Source organism: Pleuronectes platessa, chromosome 16, assembly GCF_947347685.1.
Source record: "Pleuronectes platessa chromosome 16, fPlePla1.1, whole genome shotgun sequence".
In the NCBI taxonomy this organism is placed as follows: domain Eukaryota; kingdom Metazoa; phylum Chordata; class Actinopteri; order Pleuronectiformes; family Pleuronectidae; genus Pleuronectes; species Pleuronectes platessa.
This window is the reverse complement of record NC_070641.1, coordinates 15,031,314-15,052,119: the sequence shown is the minus strand read 5'-3', so window position 1 is coordinate 15,052,119 and position 20,806 is coordinate 15,031,314. Positions and strand designations below refer to the sequence as shown.

Below are 20,806 nucleotides of genomic sequence, written 5' to 3'. Positions count from 1 at the left end.
CCGACCAAACACAGGGCTCCTTCTCTCTCCCCCTTCACCTCCTCCTACCCTCAGGCCAGGTCAGCTTGGACGCTGAGTGGCTTTTTGATCCAGAGATGGGGGTCCCTTTCTTTGGTCTCGTTCTGATTCTGTTTTGTGTTCAGCAGCAGCAGCAGCTATGGATCAGGAGGTCAGAGTTCAACGAGTTATTTTGGGCTCATGCCCAGTTTATTAACTTGCATTCCTTCACACCCCCTGCACTCTGCTTTGATACAGACTGTCTGGTTCAAAGGCTGAAGATGTGTGTGTGTGTGTGTGTGTGTGTGTGTTTGTGTCTAGAGATGTTGTGGCGACCTGCTTTCACATCTACTTTCCTTGGAATGTCTTTATTATGAGGTTGAGGCAAGTACCTACTACCTACATCACAAGTCATTGAATTTCAAGGTTCAGGTTAGGGCTGAAGTATGTATTCTGGAAATGAATGTAAATCAATATAATGTAAGTGTGTGTGTGTGTGTGTGTGTGTGTGTGTGTGTGTGTGTGTGTGTGTGTAAAATATATATGAGGCTGGGTCCCTTTGGGATTTGCTTTAGTAATGAGATTTAGTCTCATATCATAGATCAGCAGCCGAGACAATCACGTTTTGAATCACCTATGCTTGTTCGAGAAGGAAACAGCAGAACAGATCAGGAACCTCACATCTATTTAATACACTTTGTGTTATCTTGACTGTGTGTGTGTGTGTGTGTGAGATCATATGTGTTTGTCCATCCTGTGTGTTTGTGTGTGTGTGTGTGTGTTTAGTGGTAGATATATTCAACCACATGAAGTAGAGGCTGCTTGTTCCTCACATCTGGCCCTCGAGGGCGATTGATTGGGACCTTGGGGTGGGAGGTCGCCCTTTTAACAAGTTTAAAGGGAACTGTCCATGATACTACGAAGACAAAAGGCTGTACAGCAACAACAAGAGCCCAGGGGGGCATGGGGGATGGGAGAAGGTGGAGAAAACTGATGCTCCCGGTTGCATTTTAGAGATGAGATTGGACGGAAAGAGCAGGGGAGATGATGGAGGACCAGCAGGAGGAGAATGAACACCTCTAATGAAAAGTGTGTGTGTGTGGACCAAATTAATGTTGTTTGGATATGGAGGCAAAAAGCTGTGGACAAGAACAGATGAAGAACCTTGTGCAGGGAGCGATCACTGCTACCGGGGTCATTCATCCTTCTCCAATCAGTTTGTGCACTACATCAAAATGTGATCACGTACAGGAACAGAAACGTGTGGCAACGGAAATCGATTTGTATGTATTTGCATATTCCCAAAGTCAGCAAATCACTAGGCAGTATTGAAGTGGAAACACATTCAACAAAGTCTCCATCTACGGCTGAGGAGCTTCAAGAGTCCACACTATGGTGTAAAACTTCTACGGAGCCAAACACGGAGCTTATTTAGGTAATACGTCTGTGTTGTTTTTTTGGGCTCCCTAAATTGGGTCGCATTTGCAGGGAGGAGGAGGAGGAGGAGGAGGGTGAAACATCCCTGCGAGCACTCAGACTTCTAATTTCCTTATTTTCCGAGGGGAGTTCTCAAGTGATCTGGGTGGAAATGAGACATCTGCCTTTACTGCCAGGCTGGTAATCACGGTGCGTATAAGTGGGCTCCGCCGCGGTGGGACAGGGAGCTATAATTGGTTTCTCCCTTGATGTCACCTCCCCAGCTCGCTCCGCTGACCCAGCCCTCGCCTGAAAACTGCTTTCCCATACGTGAACTCTTAGAAACAAAAGATGAGGTGGTCAATAATATAAATTAAACAAGATTTGGCCTCTCAAGTGAAGGACTGTGTCGGGTTGAAGGGGATCGGCATGCATGTGATCTGAATGTGATCTTCCTTTAAAATGGGATGTAGTGAGGGATAAATTTAGGCTCAAAAGCACTCGAGAGTAATGAGGGCCAGGCTGTGTCAGGACAAATCTCCCTGGATAATTCTGTCCTGGATTTGGCAAAAGAGCATTTACGGTGGACATAAGTTCGTGATCTGTATCTGATCTGAATGTTCTTTTATTCAATTTGCCCCACATTGGTTTCAGCAACTTATTTCATGCAGAAAATGGAGTCTGTGGACCTCCGAATGAGCCTCTTCTACTTCCTCTGATAAGGAAACATCACCCTTGCTGATGTCTGTGTGTGTGTGTGTGCACGTGGTATAAATTTGACTTTATATGGCTGCACTCATTGGATGCACACCCCCCATGTGCATATTCCCCTTGATTGACCTGTTTTCCAGGCAGCTCGAGTGCTCAAATGAGTGAAGATGTGGGCGGCTCTGTGGAAATCACCACTTAGAGGCTCGCCCCAGACATTACTGTAGGGGCCCCTTGCTTCTAAGAGGCTCCTGAAGGCAGATATAGACAAGGCAGAATCGCATCTCGTGAATAAGGAGCAGAAAAACACAAAATGTCCTCTTGCGTCATATCAAACTTTTTTTTATCAAAGTCACTGCATCAATGAGAAGTGTATTTTATAAGACTACCAGTAAATGTGTCTTCAAGGAACCAGTTGCTTTTCTCATCACTCTATCTTGACCTCATTTACCCTCCTGTCTTTCTCACTTCCTGTCTTTTTTCTGATGACGGCCTCTTTTCACGGGCCCTGCCAGTGCAGTGGTTTGCTGAAAAACACCCAGGAGGCAGAAGGGAAACAAGCAGCTCTCAGCGCTTACTTAAATGGACGGGTCCCTCACCCCCTCTCATCTGCTGTGTCCTGGAAAATGACACCCACTTGAAACAAGCGTGGGTGGGGCCTTTCCCTTCCCTGATGTGGTCTTGACAATTCTGGGCGAAGTCAGGGAGGCAGTGAGGGGTGCACCTGATTGGCTCTGTGAAGTCGTGATTGTGTGGGTGATGTCGGATGACGGGTGAAGGAGTAGGGCGGCCCGTTGAGCAGGAGACCTTCTCTTTAATCGCAGGCTCAGAGTGTCGTCGTACATCTGCCCTGCTGATGGGGTGAGATACGGATTCTCCAAAAGCTCCTTGTTTGTGTCCCTTTCAAGAAGGGAGACGGACAGTGTCCATCCCCCAAATGATCACGTTCTTTTGCGCAATTCCTTTCCGTCTCCTCTTCTTTGTCAAATTATAGTCCTTTCTGTCTCTCTTCTCCTTCACTTTGTGGTGCTCCTCTACGCCAAGAGCGCTGTGGTGGCAGTTGTTAGATCCCGCTGTCCTGTGCTGTGTGGCGTGGCTTCTTTTAGCTTCTGCCAGCCAACCAACCTGACCTCACGCTTTCAGAGAGAGGAATGTACTTCATGCTTTGATTTCGTCCTATCTTTTCGGTTTTATTTGTGTGTCGGAACACAAAGCCCAGATCTGGGTTTGTTCAGCTTGACATTAAGTTGTCCAGTCGATCGGGAGTAAATCTATAATGCCAGCTGTACACAAGAGGATTTTCACAGTCACTGCAACACGTGTAACTGATTTTTAATCTTTTAATCTTTAATTCAGTCGAGACGCAGGAACACACACTTGCTGTTTAAACACATGATTTTTGAGTGACAGTTCCAGAGACTTTTGCACAACCACCAGGTTTGTTGTCCTTTTCTACAGGTAAACAAAAGTCTTATTTACGCTGTAGAAAGACATGTTTTGGTTCCAAACACTAGCACATGACGTCCAGCTGATGGCGTTTCCTCATCAGCTCGCTGTTATTGGCTATCGTGGGTTTCTGTTCCCCGGATAGCTGTTGGTTTCATATTGCATTCTCCCCGATTCGGAAGAAAAAATGTCAAACATCTTCGATACTTACGATTCAAAATCGGGGAGGCTCAGATTCAGTGGGTGACATTAAGATTATTTCTGTAGCCTCCTCACACTACAGGATTGTTTGGTTAGATAATACAACTTCCAACGCCCACACGAAATTGGACCAGTTATCTGCTTGTGCTCAGCAGGAAATAAATAATAATAAATAAAGATCACCCACGTATATCATGGCTTTGTGTTTGTGAACTTGTGCCTCTTTGTGCTCCCCAGTCTGTATCTTAAACACTCATGTCTTCGCTGATATGAGAGGCTCTCGAGGGACCTGTTTGACCGAGTGAAAAACAAGGCCGTGCAAACAATTGTATTTTGGTTCCTATCTTTGCCGTAACTCACCGTCATCTAGTCCTCGTGGTTTCCATGGAAACCCAGAACATTTGGGATGGCTGCGGATCATTCGCCGAGAATACTGTAGGCTGCGAGGCATGGTGTGTGAAAGGTCAACCCGGAATGGAGCGCCACCCCAGCTGTCTGAAAACAATACTGGAAGACAGCACTGCTTTGTTTTGGAGTCTCCTGACATAAGGCTCCTGTTCCGAGCTTTCTTCTAGCAGACATTCCAGTCAATGTCATGGGTATTTGCCTCGAGATGTTTAGGTTTGCATGCCTGCTGTTATTAAAATAAGTGGATAAAATAGGCTGGAAAGACTAAATGTCTATATTTGGATTAAAGCTTCTGTGCAGGAAATTTAGAAATTAGCTGATGATGGTGTGTTTTGTGTTTGTTTCTCAAAGCCCAATGAAGCTCATAGTTTCTGGATGGATGGTTGCATCCCTGTTTTTATTGATTGCTGAGCCAGATTTTTTTTTTGTTGAGCTTTTCTAACCTTAAGTCCGCTGACCCTTTACTGCACGTACGCCACTTCCCCACTCACATCTAAATGTGACTACTACCTCTGCGGTTTTGTCAGGATAATGGGGGACTAATGTTGAATTCATGATTTCAAAAAGTTGGAGGAAAAAAGAGCTTTGTTTTTTTGGGTCAATGACTCACTGGTGGAATCATGGAAAGCTGCAGAAAGAGTTAAACAGGACCTTGTGTCCTCAGCCTCCATCACTCTATAACCAACACCTAGTTAACCGTTTGCAGACATTCACAGAGTCGGCCCGAGACCCCTTCAACCTTCGAACCCTGCTCCTGAGGCAATGAGGGGAGGAGGAGAGGTCACAGGGGGAGACGTGTGCTCGGCCACTTGGGGAATCGGAGGAAGAGCCCCTGAGTGACAGATATGATCTTCTAACAGAGAACAACCGCTGGGACCGGAGCAGCCTCTGACACTGTTTGGGTTCAGAGGGTTCAACTGCCATTCGGCCTACATGTGCAAAACAATATAGTCTTGTGAAACTGCAAAAGTTGTTTTGCAGCCCAGCGGCTGAATGGTTAGTGTTTCTCACCTCAGAGATCAGAGACTTTCATTTCACGCCAAAGGAAGTTCAGTCTGTCACTTAAATCGTGACAAAATGTGTGTATTATTTGTGTTTTTATTTCAATTTCACCCTGTGTAGTTAATTATTAGTTTATGTCTGGAACTGTTACTGAGCTCTGCATTGTTTCTGAGAGTCTGGAGTCATTAAACTAGATTATTGTTGTTATGCAATGCATCAGCATATCATGCATTTCTTCAGCAAGTGAAAACATGCACGCATCAAAGTTTGTTCCCTCAAGTCACGACATTTTTTCCATATTGACTGACAATAAACCGATCACATGCAAGCAAGCAACAAATGAAGGAGATCTGATTCATGAGTTACTTGGTTTGGTAAATGGCGTCTGAAAGAAAAACAAGAGGAAGTGCGTGCGGTGCACTGCTAACGTCAATGAAACTGAGATTGTGCTTGTGCTGCTGTTATGATCAGAGTGCTGATACTAGTCGTGCTTCTCAGTTCCGTCAACGGGGACACGTTGCTCGGCCCTCAGTCCTCGAAACAGACAAAGATAATTATAGGTGCGTACAGTGAGTGACAGGCGTGACGGAGCTGGGAGACCTGTCACAGTTGTGCTACCCTGGCACTGATGCTCAGCGCTGCCTCGCTGACCTGAGTGGTGACGTTTAGTCAAAGTTAAATCCTGTTTAAAGGGCACTGTGCTGCTGCAGACTTGGTGTAGGAGCCCTGCACACTTTAAGCCTTTTTACCGATTGTTAAAGGCACGGCTAAGTTTGCTTTTAATAGTCGTGAAACCTTCCCTCCTCTGCTCTGACCACCATTTATCACCTGCTCCTGAAAAACACATTTTCATGACTGTCACTGTGGTTCCACACCTCTTATCACCGGCATTCACCTCGTAAAATCAAGAGATGTTAGAGAAATAATGTTATTCCCGTACACTGTAATATCAGAGATGTGCCTCAACGGACAGATATACATAGAAAAGGATAAAGGTTTCATTCATTTCGGGATTCATTGTCTTAAACTTCCTCTTCTCTCTCTTGTCTCCACAGTCCCAGACGACCTCACCCCAGAGGAGCACCAGGAGCTGGAGAATATCCGCCGGCGCAAACAGGAGCTGCTGGAGGACATTCAGGTAACACTGGTGGACATCAATTCAAGGGCTTTTTTTTTAAACTGTCTTTAAACGTGAGATAGGTTTTATTTATTCTGATAAGTAGAGGTTTGTAATACTGAAATATCAGTATTTTTAAAAGGGTGTCAAAATGCAAGTCATTATCGTGAAAGTGAAATCCCATATCCCATATAAATCACAGTTGAACTTACCATAGTAAAAAATATGCTAAGGTGCTGCCCCCATTAAAATGACCAGGTTTGAGACATAATGGTCAAGAGGGTCTGAATCTCCTCATTGTTTTGTACCTACAAGTTGCAGACACTGCACTGGTTTGTCTCCTCCTCTGCTTTGTGATTAATCATTTACTTCATAGCCAGACTCAGTGCCTTTGCTGTAGTTCCTCTTTCCCCGGAGTCCTTCACACATTTCACCCGAAGAGGAATGTGAGATATTTATTACCAAGTGCCCACGCTTCTCTTTTTATGAGTGCAACTTGTCTTTTTTGGGGCGTTTTCATTGAAATGTCGTTTTGACTATAATATTATTAATAGAATAAATCAAGCAAATGATTCTACATGCAGATAAAACAGCATAATGCTCTTATGAGGATTGTGCCTGTGCAGCCGCTAGAATAATCTTGTGTACTCTCCGGTTCCCGGACAGAGCCAGGATTCAAATCAGCTCAGCTGAATTTCCCTTATGTGGTTTGATTCCTGTCCATGATGCTGATAATATTTTTTTTTTTGAACTGTTGCCTTCACCCAAGTGAAACTGCAGCTGATTACTCTAGCTCAGGTCAGGTCAGTTCTGTCAGTCAGTAACTAGCTCCATGCCCGGCCTGGCAGGAGAGTCGGCCTCCAGATGTCCCAGTGGGTGTCTCAACTTCCGCTGGAACCTGACAGACAAATATCGTGATCCGACACTCTCTCTTTTATGAGCCCGGGCCCTTCCCCTTTCTTCTCTGGCCACCACCACCACCCCAGTCCTCTCCTTCTCCTCCTCCTCCGTGGTCTGCACGTTGACCCCTCTCCTCCTCCCTGACTCCCACACCCGGGGACAGCATGCCAGAAACTTCCCCTCCACCACCACAACCACCCACTTTCCTGTATGAGCATGGCCTTTGTTTGTAGAGACAAGCATCTCAGGAATGTGTTGCGATTGCGCAGAAAACACAGATGTTCCCTTTCTGGTTTGGCATAAAGTGAGTTGGTATTATGCAGGAGAAATAATAAACTAACACTGTGGCTGGATATGAATGGAGAGCCTTGATATTTGTAACCTTTACTTGAAGCGTTGTAGTGTCTTATGATCAGAGCTCTGACTGTATACAGCACCTCTCTTATTCTACACTCTATTATTCCAGACTTTCGTCAACCCTACGTCACCCTCTCCATCCCTCCTGGCCTCTGCATCTGCCTTTCTGCGCCAGTCTGGCACCAGCCGGCCTGATCGACTAAATCTGCCTCTAAGGCCATCAATTACAAAAAAGCCACACAAGCTATAATCCACTTTTAAGCTTTCTTACTCCATTTGTATCGAGGTTATCCCCAAATGTTCTTCTCCTAATCAAATTCAGAATTGGAGGCAGACGCACACAAACACACACACACATACACACACACACATACACACACACACACACGCTCTGATATGACTTACATGCAGTCACTGTGAGTTCATACTTCACAGGGACTGGGATGAGGTGAAACGCCTCAGTAAATCAGGGATCACCGCACCACTACATGTACCTCACCCTGTCCTGTACCGGGATTGGGTGTAGTTGTCATCAACACATCCAGTTGGATAATCATGCGAGAAACCAGTGAAGCGTCGGCGACCCCCCTCAAGCTTTTAAGTTCACACATTGTGATCAGCGACCGCCAAGTGATTCCTCGTCTGCCTCCAATCTGAAGCTCAGAGATGTTTGCCTTTCTGAATTGTTTAATGGAAAACTCTTGTTTGTTTCCCCTCCTGGTGTCAGGATACTAATGATGAATGAATTATTCTACTCGCCATTACTCATAAAGCTTCCTTCTTTTTCTCTTCAGCGGCTGAAGGATGAGATAGCAGAAGTTACAAGTGAGATCGAGAACCTGGGTTCCACTGAGGAGAGGTAAGAGAACCGGACCCGACCCTCCTCCTCCTCATCCCCTACACACACATTCCCCTCCCTGTTTAGCCTAAATTGGCGTGTTGTTTGCCTTCTATTAACTTAGCAAATGAAGCTGTTAATTATTCATGTTTGATTGCCAGGTCGGGCCAGCCCATCACACCGAAAACCCCTCCCCCTATTGGCTATGCTTTTAAGGCAGTTTAAATGTTTCATCAGGCACACCCCCGGCCTCATTGAATAATGCAGTGGGTGTACGGGCAGAGGCAGACAATGGACAGTCTCAGGGGAGGGAGCGCTCGTGTTCGGTCTACTCAAGTGTATAGGGATCCCATCAGCTGGCGAATATTCCTAAAGCACTTGGATCTAAACCCCATTAAGGGATAAGGCACCTCCTTGTGATCAAAGTTTCCGCTGATTGGCTCGAAGACGGTGCACGGAAAGGCCGTCTGAATCGGTTCAGCTGAGTGTCGGACTTTGGCAGACAGAAGCCAAAGGAATGCTGGTGTGAGTGAGTCAGTGGGAAGAAGTGATGACCTCTCACCGGCTGGGGATGAAGATGTCGCCATAGTGACGGCGGACTCGTGGAGTGCACTTTGACCCCTGAATAACTCCAGGCCCTGAGAAATGAGACTTTCCCATATGCATTATGTTAAACGCTTCATCAAGGCTCTGTCAACACGGAGGAGGGGTGGGGGTGGGGGGGGAGAAACGCCGGCCCCAGACAAATACATGAGAAAATGTGAATGGGAAAAATACTTTCAGGAAATGAATTATTTGTTGTAGTTCTCTGAGCCACGATGATTAAATATTGTGATAGATTAATTTGAATGTAATTTGAATCCAATATAAGAGTGATTTATTCTGGAAGAAAGGTCCAGAGTCACTGGTTTCAGCTTGTCTGGTTTTCTTAGTCTTTGATTTGATCAGATTTAATATCTCGTGTATTTTGGTCACTCAGACTGTTCTGGGAAGTTGTGATTTGGTATTTTATAGTCTTCTAATATTATCTAGAACAAAATGCTTTATAAATTAATCAAGACATCAATTATTGATGGATTATGAATGAATCAATAATACAAAGCAATTGTTTACATATGCTTCATAAGGTTTTCAAGGGAAAAACTAACAACTAGTCTCTCATTTTTCAGGAAAAATATGCAGAGGAACAAACAGGTGGCGATGGGCCGTAAGAAATTCAACATGGACCCCAAAAAGGTAGGAAGAAGTAACTGAGGAGACATTACTCTCCCCCACATGTTCCTCACGAGCAGGATGTAACCTGGGGCTCCTGTCTCCTCCTCAGGGGATCCAGTTCCTGATTGAGAACGACTTACTGAAGAATACCAGCGGCGACATCGCTCAATTCCTCTACAAGGGCGAAGGCCTGAACAAGACAGCCATCGGCGACTACCTCGGAGAGAGGTCTGGATTTAAACTGTCTCTGTGACACTTTGGTTTTTCTCTCTTTCTCCGTCTAACCTCCACCGTCATCATTCCCATCCACGTGGTTGATAATATCATCGAATGGCGAGCACATACTTTCTGTATTGCTCCGCTTCCTCTGGGTCAGGGACACACCCTTCCTTTCCCAAACAGATTATTGGTCCCACATTTAGACCGTCCTGCCTGTTGCTCAATGGCCTCCATCTGTCTTTGATTATCTTAGTCATCCCTAAGTTACTGTGACAACACGAATCGGAATGCATGCGTTTGAAGTTCTCACTCGAGAGCATGCTTTGTAGAGTAAACGCAGAATACAGGAAATGGCCGGTACGCCCTGCTCTATGTCAGGGCGCGTTACGGTGAGGGCGTGGTCTGTGAGGGAAAACCGGGAAATGGAGCGCTCTCTGTTTGATGGTTGTCAAATTTTTGGACGGTGTCTGAGTAATGTTTTTTTAGGGTAGAGCCTGAGGAGTGAGGCGCTCTTCCAATATGATTGGTCACTTTTCCACTGGGAATAGCAGTGACTGGATAATACTCTGTCAACGAGAGCTCTTTAGAGCCGACCCAAGATCCCACAGGGCGGATCGTTTACTCTGAAGGGCGCGAAGGTCAAGAATGATGTCATGGCTGAGATTAGATGATAAGTGAAAGGTGGCCTCTCCTCCTCCTTTGTGATGATTGGAGGACGCAGCATAGCACTGACATCATACGCCCATTCCAGCCAGATCACACCCTGAGCTAAATCCTCAGACACGTTTATGATGAGATCTACTTTTATTCAATTTTGATGCAGCAATAAGAATTTTCTCAGAATTTTCAAGCCAACCACAACAGTACAGGCTCTGTTTGGTCTTAACATCCATGAAATTAAATTAGAGTTAAAATTCACTCTGTCAGATCTGGGCTATGAATTTATCGTTCGATTGTCTTAACCTGCTGTTTGAATTATAGTTTTTTTTTAATCATTTTAGGTTAATTTCCAAGCACAACTGCACATTTATCTTACTGGTTCCAGATTCTCTTTACATGAAAATCTTTCATCCTCTGATTTTATGGACAAAACTGTTTATTATCTGTTAAATACTAGTTAGTTAGACATAATATTTTGTGCCTATATTTAATTTTGCCTTTAAAAAATGTATGTTTTCTCTCCTATAGAGATGACTTCAATATCGAAGTCCTCCATGCCTTTGTGGAGCTTCATGAGTTCACAGACCTCAACCTGGTTCAGGCCCTAAGGTAAGACAGCGTGTTTCCACACTGTATCGAGTACTTTGCATGATCCTCACCTTATTTAACTTGAGTTAGGATGCAGCTCTCGGTTTGAGTCCTCTGCCCGAACGGAATAATTCAGCTTTTCTTCACAGTGGAAGTGAAAGTATTTGCTGACGACTGAGCCGTGTCCCCCTGACAGACAGTTCCTGTGGAGTTTTCGACTGCCGGGAGAAGCTCAGAAGATCGACCGCATGATGGAGGCCTTCGCTCAGCGCTACTGCCAGTGCAACGCAGGCGTTTTCCAGTCCACAGGTAACGCTATCCTGCTTTTTTCAGCCTGGGCTTTCAGTGCAGCCCTCAGATAAAAGAGCTGTTAGTGTGTTGGCAACACTGATAGATACAGTTATATTTCTAACCTGACTACATTAAAGTTCATTCTAACTTATTTTATTTCTTAAGAAACTTAACCAGATAGTTATTTATCTTCTCTGTTATTCTCTGCCATCTTTTTCCATACTTCCCAGAGAGCTAGTGGAATTTCAATAGAAGTCGCATCGAACCGTCTTTATCTAACTCGGACAAAGTCTTCTGAGGTTAATTGTGTTATGGAAAAGTGTCTGGCTTTTGGGAAATAATGCCCCGAGCAGACAGCCCGACTGCCTCTAACATGATTGCAGATGGATGTGAATAATGCATGGAACTTCTCAACAGCCTAACGGGCCAGATAAAGTGCTGCTGTGTCAGCTGTGTGCCGGCCACATTGTCTCTTAGCATGCACACACACACACACACACACACACACACACATACACACACACGCATACACACACTTATACATATGCATACTTAGCTGCCCACATGCGGCCTTTCACTCCAACCCACTCCCCTAGCTAACGAAGGTTCTCCAATCTGTTATACTGCAACCCTCAAAGTGCAATCTTTTCAGCACAGCTTCCAATTCATATTTAAACAGCAGGTTTAAAAACACTGGCAGCATTTTTGTGGTAAACGGCAACATTCTGCTATTTGGTAAAATCTCACCGCTTTTTTTGTGTGTGTTTGTGTGTGTGTGTGCTACAGACACCTGTTACATCCTGTCGTTTGCCATCATCATGCTTAACACCAGCCTCCACAACCCCAACGTGAAGGACAAGCCGTCTGTGGAGCGATTCATCTCCATGAACAGAGGAATCAACGATGGAGGGGACTTGCCTGAAGACCTGCTCAGGGTGAGTGGGGACCTGAGATGACTCGTTGGGTCCCGACCAGTCAGGCTGGGTTCGGATGGGCCATGTACTTTTTTTTTTATGCTGCACGTGTTATCGGGGAAACATCTCTTTCGGGACGGGCTCAGCTAATTTTGTTCTTGGGCTTGGTCGGGTCCTGACAGAAAAACTCCGACCCGAACTGCACTCTTTTCAGAATGTGTGTGATTGCTCCACTGTGGCCCTGCACTGTCCGCAGACCTCAGACCAGCTCTGTATTTATGGTCACCTCTCTCTCTCTCTCGCTGTAGAACCTGTATGATAGCATCAAGAACGAGCCTTTCAAAATCCCAGAGGACGACGGCAATGACCTCACGCACACTTTCTTCAACCCAGACAGGGAGGGCTGGCTGCTGAAACTGGGTGAGTGGCACTAGAAATACAGCGTATGCTCAGTACACTGAAATGTATAACTGCTCAAAAGATGGTTCTCATCCCTGTGCTGACGGATAACCTTGCGTTGCGTTTCATAGCAACACAAAAATCCACAACAGAACGTGATAACGAATGTTGCCCCTGAGGTCGATAACCTGCGTGTGTGAGAGAAGCACCTGTGAGCGTGTGTGTGTGTTACGCTCAACCTATGACATCTGAAGACATTCCTGCTTTAATGTATTATGAATGTGGCCTTGAGATCAGAGCACTACATGAAGAGGCCTCTAAATTATTTAAGACGCATCTTCATACACGGACATGCACTAATGCTGACTTTCAAGTCAGTGCACATACACAGATTTCATTTTACTGTAATTATATGTATATTTATAAATAAAATTGTAAACCTTTCCCTTTTTTTTCTGTCCGACATTTTGGTCTCGGGAGAATTTTCCCTTAATATTTGAAATGCATACTTTGTCCCATATTAATGTTTTAGAGTGTTTGATGAACTTTCTATCGTATTTTTCTCCTGATTCTTTGCCAGTTTCTTACTGAATCATTTGTACACACACAAACACACACACATACACACACACACACACACACGTAGGCCCACCTTTGTCTTTACCGAGGTCTCACAGGAAGTCACCCGATCTGGTACACTTTCTGTTCTGTTTTCATCCTCTGTTTCCTCTGAGATCTCTCGCTGTTGTACAGATTCACAATGAACTTTAGTTGAAAGCAAAACAAGAAGAAAACGTGAATAAGTGAACTGACATTAAATCTTCAGATCGCTGTGAATCTTTACAACCCACTCGCAAGTGAGTGAAGACTTCTCTTTCTCCAATGACTCCATATTGACAGGTTTGATCAATCATGGTGGAAGGTAAACTACTGGAGATAAAAACTGAAATTGATACAAGTAGAGGTGATTATTCCATGTAGTGCTTTACAGTAGTTCACACCGAGTAAGACTCCCCCTTGTGGACCGACGTATTAACAGCAGATGGGTACAAATCGACCGACCCTCCTGCATAAAGTCTGTGAAGCAGTGCATCAAAGCCTCCTCGGACAGGACTGTGGTGCTATAATTCTTTATCATTTAATTTACATTTTTTTGTTTCCTTTTCCTCTTCGTTTGTTCGTTTGTTCCCATGATTTTGGCTGTTGTCTTTCCTCAGGAGGTATGTACACCTGCTCTTCCCAAACACTAGCCCGTCTCTCAGCTCTCAGGTGCTTTCGGTGGTCTGCCATGCTTTTCGTTCTCATCTTTTATTTTATTTTTTTACATCCATACAGGGTTGTTGTTTTTTTCATTGTGTCTCCACTGACTCATTTGGATTTCAGATGTTTGTCTGTTCAGTCTGCCATTGAGCTGGTGGTGTCACCACACTCCTTTTATCTCTGTGGGTGGTCGCCGGGTGCGTTTGCCACCCGGGGCCTGGTTCTGGGAGCCGAATGCTTTGTGACCACTCTGCCCAGCAGTCTGACCCTCTTTTTCTCTGTATGCTGTGGTGGTCACTCTCTTCAATCTGTTTTGTTTTGGAAGCTGCATTATACCTGATTTCCATGCAGCGAGCACAACAAAAGCACTTTTGCCTGTCTCTCCAAATTGATCATGAAGCCATTTATCCATTGGCTTCTTGTTGTTTGCTCTCCAGCTGCATGGAAAGGGAATACTGGACCTTTTCGCAAACGTGGCTCTGCTCTCCTTATCTCATGCCGTTATTTAATCTGAAGGGCAACCGTGTGGTGCTGGATCGGACTGGACGAAACTGTGGGAGAGAAGCGTGGGCAGAGGAGTGTGTCGAAAAGGGATTCAGGGATGATTAATATGCTCAATAGTTTGTGCATTTTTGTAGTCAACAACAAAGCTCTTCTATAAATTAGAGTCTTAACATTGGTCTGAATTTTTTTTTTCCTGCACAAAAATCATAAAACAAATAAATCAGCAACTGGATCTGACTTAGGAGAAAACCCGCTCCCTCTTATCCTCCACCTGCCCGGCCTCCCACAGTTCCGTCTTGCATGGGTGACTCGCTCCACCCAGCTCCACTCCAGCCGAGCGCCGTCCCCACAGCCACAGCAGCAGCCTGCTGGGACGCCCCGCCTCATCAAACAACGGTCACCTCTCTCTCTCTCTCTGTGAGCGATGACGGGAACTGACGTGACCATAAAACCCACAAATCACAAACCCCTCCGACCAACCCAATCAACCCTAGAGGCCGCTGGCTCTGTGATTCTGCCACCGCCTGTGTGTTGTCTGTTTGTCTGCTTCTTTGTTGCGCGGATGAGGCGGCGAGGAGCTGTCCATCTCCGCCCTGTCCCATTTGAAGTGTGGCGATTAGCGTCTGTAGACAATAACAAGTGTAGGCTCAAGTGTGCCACCTATCATGATTTGTGTGAAATGATGGGGTATCATATACAGCGCCAGTGCTGTTATATGATAGAACAAGTGTGTTCAATATGTGTGTAAATATTCATCCGTAAAGCCTCCTATCCTGGTGGATGGGGTTTCACAATGCAGCTTTTTTTACTAACAGTGGTGGTGGGAATGTCTGGTCTAGTCAAGGCTCAGGTCTTCGGGATGATTACCATGAAATCCTGTCCCCCTGCTCACCGGGAAGTTACTTTTCAAAGACGAGACAGGAAATTCAAGTCTGAGATGCCTGTAGAGTACCTGAGCATAGCCGCGGGCGCTGAGCTCCCTGCCGATCACAGTTTGTTGGTATCCCATCCTCCCAGAGCGAGGCCGCCATCTGCTCCTGCCATCAGGTTTCCTCTCACAGGAAGTGCGGGTGACAAAAGGAGGTCAGAGGTCAGCCACAGATCAGCGAGCAGCAGAGTTAACCAGGGAGCCCCGACTGGGCGTGAAAGAGGAGTAAACTTAAAGGGATAGTTTCACTCATTATCTACTGAGCAGTATACCGAAGGAGGCGTGGGTGAAGTGTTTGAGTCCACAAAACACTTTTCATAAAACCATTTGGCTGCAACGCTGTTTACCCCTGAAACTCTAAAAGTGTTTTGTGGACTCAAACTCTTCACCCACGCCTCCATCGGCATAGTGGTGAATAGATATTGAGTGACTTTTCATTTTTCTGTGTACTATCCCTTTAATCCTCAGTAACTCCTCACAGTAATTTTTGGTAGTTTCCACGTTTCTTTTTCGTATTTTCTAGTTAGTTAAGTTCAGCGAGCTCATAGATCTGTGTCCTGCCTCGACACACCGATTTACGCCGAGTCGGCCAGCGAGGATAAAGAAACGAGGCCACGTGAGGAGAGTTTCCAGATGCAGAGAGACGTTTACGGAGATGTGTTGCTTTTACAACACCACATCTACTCCAATTATCATAAAACACATCAAAGAGGAAATAAGAAACCGTTATTAAGTCGAGTGAGGCAGAGAGCTGAAGGCTATGCAGTCATGGGGATGGTAGGTGCATGGTTGAAATGCGGTGAATATGGGGATGATCTGGGTAAAAGGAGCCGTCATCTGTCTGTCTGCCCATACATCTGTCTGCCTGTCTGCTGCTCTACCCGGTGCTTCGGTGCTCCTCTCTATCTCTCTCTCTCTCTGTCTCTTCTTTTTCATGTTGAGCCTCTTTGACGCTCGCTTTCTGCTCCACAGGGGGACGAGTAAAAACCTGGAAGAGGAGGTGGTTCATCCTCACCGACAACTGTCTGTACTACTTTGAGTACACCACAGTGAGTACAGCTCAGTTCCTGAGGCCCACTCGGGGGGGGGGGGGGGGGGCAGCTGCTCATGATGTCCCTGTTGTCGCCCGTGTGGATTTACACCTTTTATGTTTGTGCAGGACAAAGAGCCCAGAGGAATCATCCCCCTGGAGAACCTGAGCATCAAGGAGGTGGAAGATAAGAAGCCAGTAAGTGCAGCGCCCTCTGCTGGTTTAATATATGGTTACACACAGTGAGGGAGATGGATTTTACTACTATGCAAAGGTCCCATTAAATGAAAAATCCACTTTTCCAGATTTAATCCTGAAACTGTCTTAACTGTTTGATGACTCATCCTACACTCGGATGCGTTTACAACTTCTGCATCCGATCACATCAGACATACGCTGATGTCTGATTCATTGGTTAAAACCGCAGACGTAGCTGAAGCCCCATCTTTTTACCAAACGCAGGTAAATCTGTGGAATCAAATAGCAACCGGACATGGCGGGGTCTTCAAATATATTTAAAGATGTTTATTGTCTAAAAAAGATGAAGGCGGGTGACAAAGTCGATCCAGTATCTGATCTGACGGTAGTTATTCTCTACGCCAGCTCCATCAGATGATTGCTCAGCCCCTCTCCTCCTGTGCATTCGATTGGCAAAGCTCATATTGTGCTCTCTATTTAAACTGCTCTTATTCTTTCAGCAACCCCCCTCCTCCTCAGAGCCATACCACTAAATATAACTTCTTGCAATTATTGAATTCGGGGGAACTTAACGAGAGCAGTCCTGATTGAAAGGCTAATAAATAATAGTATTCACTGCCCCTCGATGACAAGTTGTCGGGTAAATCGCTGCCTTCCTGTGTGTTCTCAGCAAGATGTCGCCAACATTATCCAGTGGTTGATGCAAAGCCCAGTAAAAGTGCAAGTCTCCCTGTGCACAAGTGATCCGACAAAAGAGGGGCAATCAAGCCTGCTGCAGCCCTCTCTGTGGGAGAGGCTTCGCTAGTGCGGACTCTCCCCTGCGCTGCCCATTTAGAAAATGTCTGTGATTTCACGTTGACATTTTAAGATCACTCCAAAGGGATGAAACTGCTCAACAGGAAGTTGCATTACAGTGTTTAAATCTGTCTTTTAAGGGAATTGCTGTAATTTCCCACCTCTTACTTCTGCAGAACTGCTTTGAGCTTTTCATCCCGGACAACAAGGACCAGGTGATAAAAGCTTGTAAGACCGAGGCGGACGGACGCGTCGTGGAGGGGAACCATACCTTCTATCGCATTTCTGCCCCCACCACGGAGGAGAAAGATGAGTGGATGAACAGCATCAAGTAAATGTTTTTTTATTTGAATAATACTTTTTAAGTTTTCAAAGACTGAATCTGGTGGTCTCACCTCAGAAGCTCCCACAAGTTTGGGGCTTTGTTTTGGATGAAAAATAATGTCTGCATGTCCAGTCAGTTAAGCCTTCACTTGCATTTTGGTAATCTGGCCCCACTCACGTTTTCCCAATACATCATTAGCAGTTCCTGTTTGCATTGTAACCATTTTCTATGAATTAAGGTTTATTTAGGTGTTTATTAGGCATCATCAAAAAGTATAGGTTGAACTAAATCCCCCAAAATTTAGTGGGTGGGCCAGATTAAGCGTCTCTCCCTCCACTCCTCCAAATAAACAAGAAATGATTAATGACGCATGCAAATATTAGTTTAACAATTTTTATTTCAATGTCGACCTTAAATCAGAGCGAAAGATAAACTTTAGAAAAACAAAGGAAAAAAAAAAGGAGCTCCAATTGCAGTATTCTACCGGCTGCTACACTTTGCACGCTCAAACCGTTTATGCCTCTCACTGACATTCTCCTCTCCGCCTGTGCCCACAGAGCCGCAATCAGCAGGGATCCCTTTTACGAGATGTTGGCGGCCAGGAAAAAAAAGGTGTCTTCCATGAAGAGGCACTAGATCCACTGAACGCTTCTCTGACTTTGCGCTTGCCGGAGCAGGGGGTCCCGGGTATCCGTTCGCCCTCTCTGGGCCGGTGCAGAGGCCAAGGTTAAGGACATCCTCAGACAATTTCCAGGGGGACTTCTCTTGGACACACACTCGCTCTGGCTTTGGGACTCTACTGGCCAGAAAAAAAGAAAACAGGAAGCATGCCGGGGATCATGGTCAATAAGAGTCAAGGCCAAAGCTTCCTCTAACCTCTCGTGTGAATGTCTCCCTTCTCTCTCTGTCTCGGCTTTGTGTGCGCTCTCTGTTCCGGACGCAGAAAGGGAATCTTGCTGCAGCGAAATAAAAAAAAAAACAGTTCCCGCATTACGACGCGTAATGTGCACAACATGCATACCCTCACCCGTAGCACACATCGTTTTAACTCAGCAGGTCTGATCGCGTGTGGCGCCCCAAACCAAAATATTGCTCGCTTTATGGAAGAAAAGTTAGGACCTTTTCGGACGTGCTTTAACATGTTTGGGTGATACTTTTTTTACAGCTTTTACTGTAGATTCCTCTTGAGTCCTTCGTTTGTTTTGTTTACTTTTTTATAATAAGATGGTCTTGCAAGAGAAACTACTGGGGGGGGAAGAGGGGTAATTTGCCAACTGTTAGTGATTTTATATATATATAAAAAAAAAAAACATGTCTGTTTCAAAAAAAAAAAGTTACCACTCAGGAGATTGTTACGATGTTCTGAAACGTTCCGTGTCGCCGCTGACGTGGATCCTCTCAGCCGTGAAGAACCTCGCCCGTGTCCCGGACCCAACTGTTCTTCAGTTTTATTGTAAATGTGAAGCGTACCGCTGCAGGTGAGGGTGTCTGCCTGTCTGGGCCGGGTCTCAGCGCCAGATCTGTTCATTTCCTGAAGGTCTTGGAGATTCATATCCACGCATTAGTGTCTTTCTTTTAAAGGGACGAGTGTCCATCACCCTGGGCCTCTTCTTGAGCTCTAGGCTTTTAGTTGTTGTTTCCGCTCCCCTACATGTTTTTTTTCATGTTTTCACTTTGTCTCAAAACACAAGAACCCACTTCTATTACTGCATCATTTTATTTTTGGGGGGAAAAGTTACTTTACTGCTGCACGGTGCCTGGCGCTCGAGATGAAATGTGACCAGACATGCTGCTGGTTAGCGACAGTAATTCACTTCTTCTCTTTTCCCACTTGAACATTTAATCTTTTTTCCGCTGCCTTTTCAGAGCTATAAATGACTCGTGGCATTTTAGCCATCCCCAAGATCATTTTACAATACTGTGTGCTTCAGGTTGTTTTATGTATAAGATGATATATATATATATATGAGAGACATTATTGTTGCAGAAGGTTAAAAGCAGCCCAAATCAATGTGTGGCGAAGCTAGATGCCCGGAAAGGAACAGGGTTGTCCCCCGTCTCAGGAAGCGCGACATGAAACAATACAAAACTACTGCTCATATCAGGAACTGTGGTGACCCCAGAAGATGGAGGACGGCTGATTTGATGGCCGTTCTAACAAGTATCCTCTTGTCAAGTATCCAAAACTGCATCGAGGTACAATTTTGCAAGTGCAGCGTGAGTTGTGTATCGAGCAGTTGCCCCCCCCCCCCCCCTCCTGTTTCCCTCCCTTTCTCTTCTCCTCTCAGCGCACTAATCTTAGAGAAATATGGAAAAATGCTAAGCAATCATAATTCTAGACAGTATTGGTTTATTTATCAGAGTTGTACATACTTAAATGTATAGTGGTTATTTTGTCTTAATTCTAGTTTCTTATTAGTTGTGCCATTTTCTGTTTGTTCTTCTATTCAGTAATGTTTGATTTGAGGTTTCTATCATCGACATTTAATCAAGCTGAAATAAAGATTTGTCACAAATGGTGTGTGGGTGTAAATGGCTGACAGGCAACTGCAAGTCAAAACAAACTCATGTTGCCCCAGTAGGTGGCAGTATGGTACCAGGACCGTTGAGGCACTGGGCTTTGTACAGTTAATAGGACTGTAGGAAACCAGGAAGTTTTACATGCAGTTTCTAGGACCAAGTCACCTTGGTCCAAGTATGCAAATCAATTACTAATGAAACTAGATGATGCAATTTCTGAGGAAATGGTGCTGGTTTGCTGCCATATCCAAATATAATCAAATGAATTCCAGATTAAAGTTTTATAGTTATAGAAATATTTAAAGTTCTGTGTACAAAGAGAATTTTCACACAAAGGTTTTTATAGTTGGAGAGGTATTTTCTGTGAAATTTGAACAAATTTTTTAACTATTTTCACTCGACTACTGTTTAGATGACAAAGAGAAGAATATTTTTTTTTTGTATGTTCCATACCACTAGATCTAGAATTCTCTACGGTCTGTGGAGGAGGAACTAGGTTGTATTTTTTTACCAAAGGAAATGCAAATGAGTAAACCAGAAGTTCTTTAGGAGAGTCTCGGTTAGGCATCC

At 44.9% G+C, this 20,806-nt stretch overlaps 1 protein-coding gene across 4 annotated transcripts in view; it reads left to right on the top strand.

The window, feature by feature from the left end:
* cyth1a (cytohesin 1a) overlaps nucleotides 1–20,232 on the top strand; it is a 43,055-nt gene extending 22,823 nt beyond the window's left edge. For 3 of the 4 annotated variants that reach the window (XM_053444352.1, XM_053444351.1, XM_053444353.1), the window contains exons 2-13: nucleotides 6,234–6,316; nucleotides 8,347–8,411; nucleotides 9,560–9,626; nucleotides 9,715–9,833; nucleotides 11,013–11,093; nucleotides 11,269–11,381; nucleotides 12,150–12,298; nucleotides 12,586–12,698; nucleotides 16,339–16,417; nucleotides 16,528–16,596; nucleotides 17,568–17,722; nucleotides 18,274–20,232. In XM_053444352.1, coding sequence (XP_053300327.1) covers nucleotides 6,234–6,316; nucleotides 8,347–8,411; nucleotides 9,560–9,626; nucleotides 9,715–9,833; nucleotides 11,013–11,093; nucleotides 11,269–11,381; nucleotides 12,150–12,298; nucleotides 12,586–12,698; nucleotides 16,339–16,417; nucleotides 16,528–16,596; nucleotides 17,568–17,722; nucleotides 18,274–18,352 — 1,172 coding nt within the window. In that variant the 3' untranslated portion in view covers nucleotides 18,353–20,232. The remainder of the gene's footprint in view (nucleotides 1–6,233; nucleotides 6,317–8,346; nucleotides 8,412–9,559; nucleotides 9,627–9,714; nucleotides 9,834–11,012; nucleotides 11,094–11,268; nucleotides 11,382–12,149; nucleotides 12,299–12,585; nucleotides 12,699–16,338; nucleotides 16,418–16,527; nucleotides 16,597–17,567; nucleotides 17,723–18,273) is intronic. The other variant, XM_053444350.1, reaches the window with a different exon arrangement.
* Nucleotides 20,233–20,806: the final 574 nt, after the last annotated feature.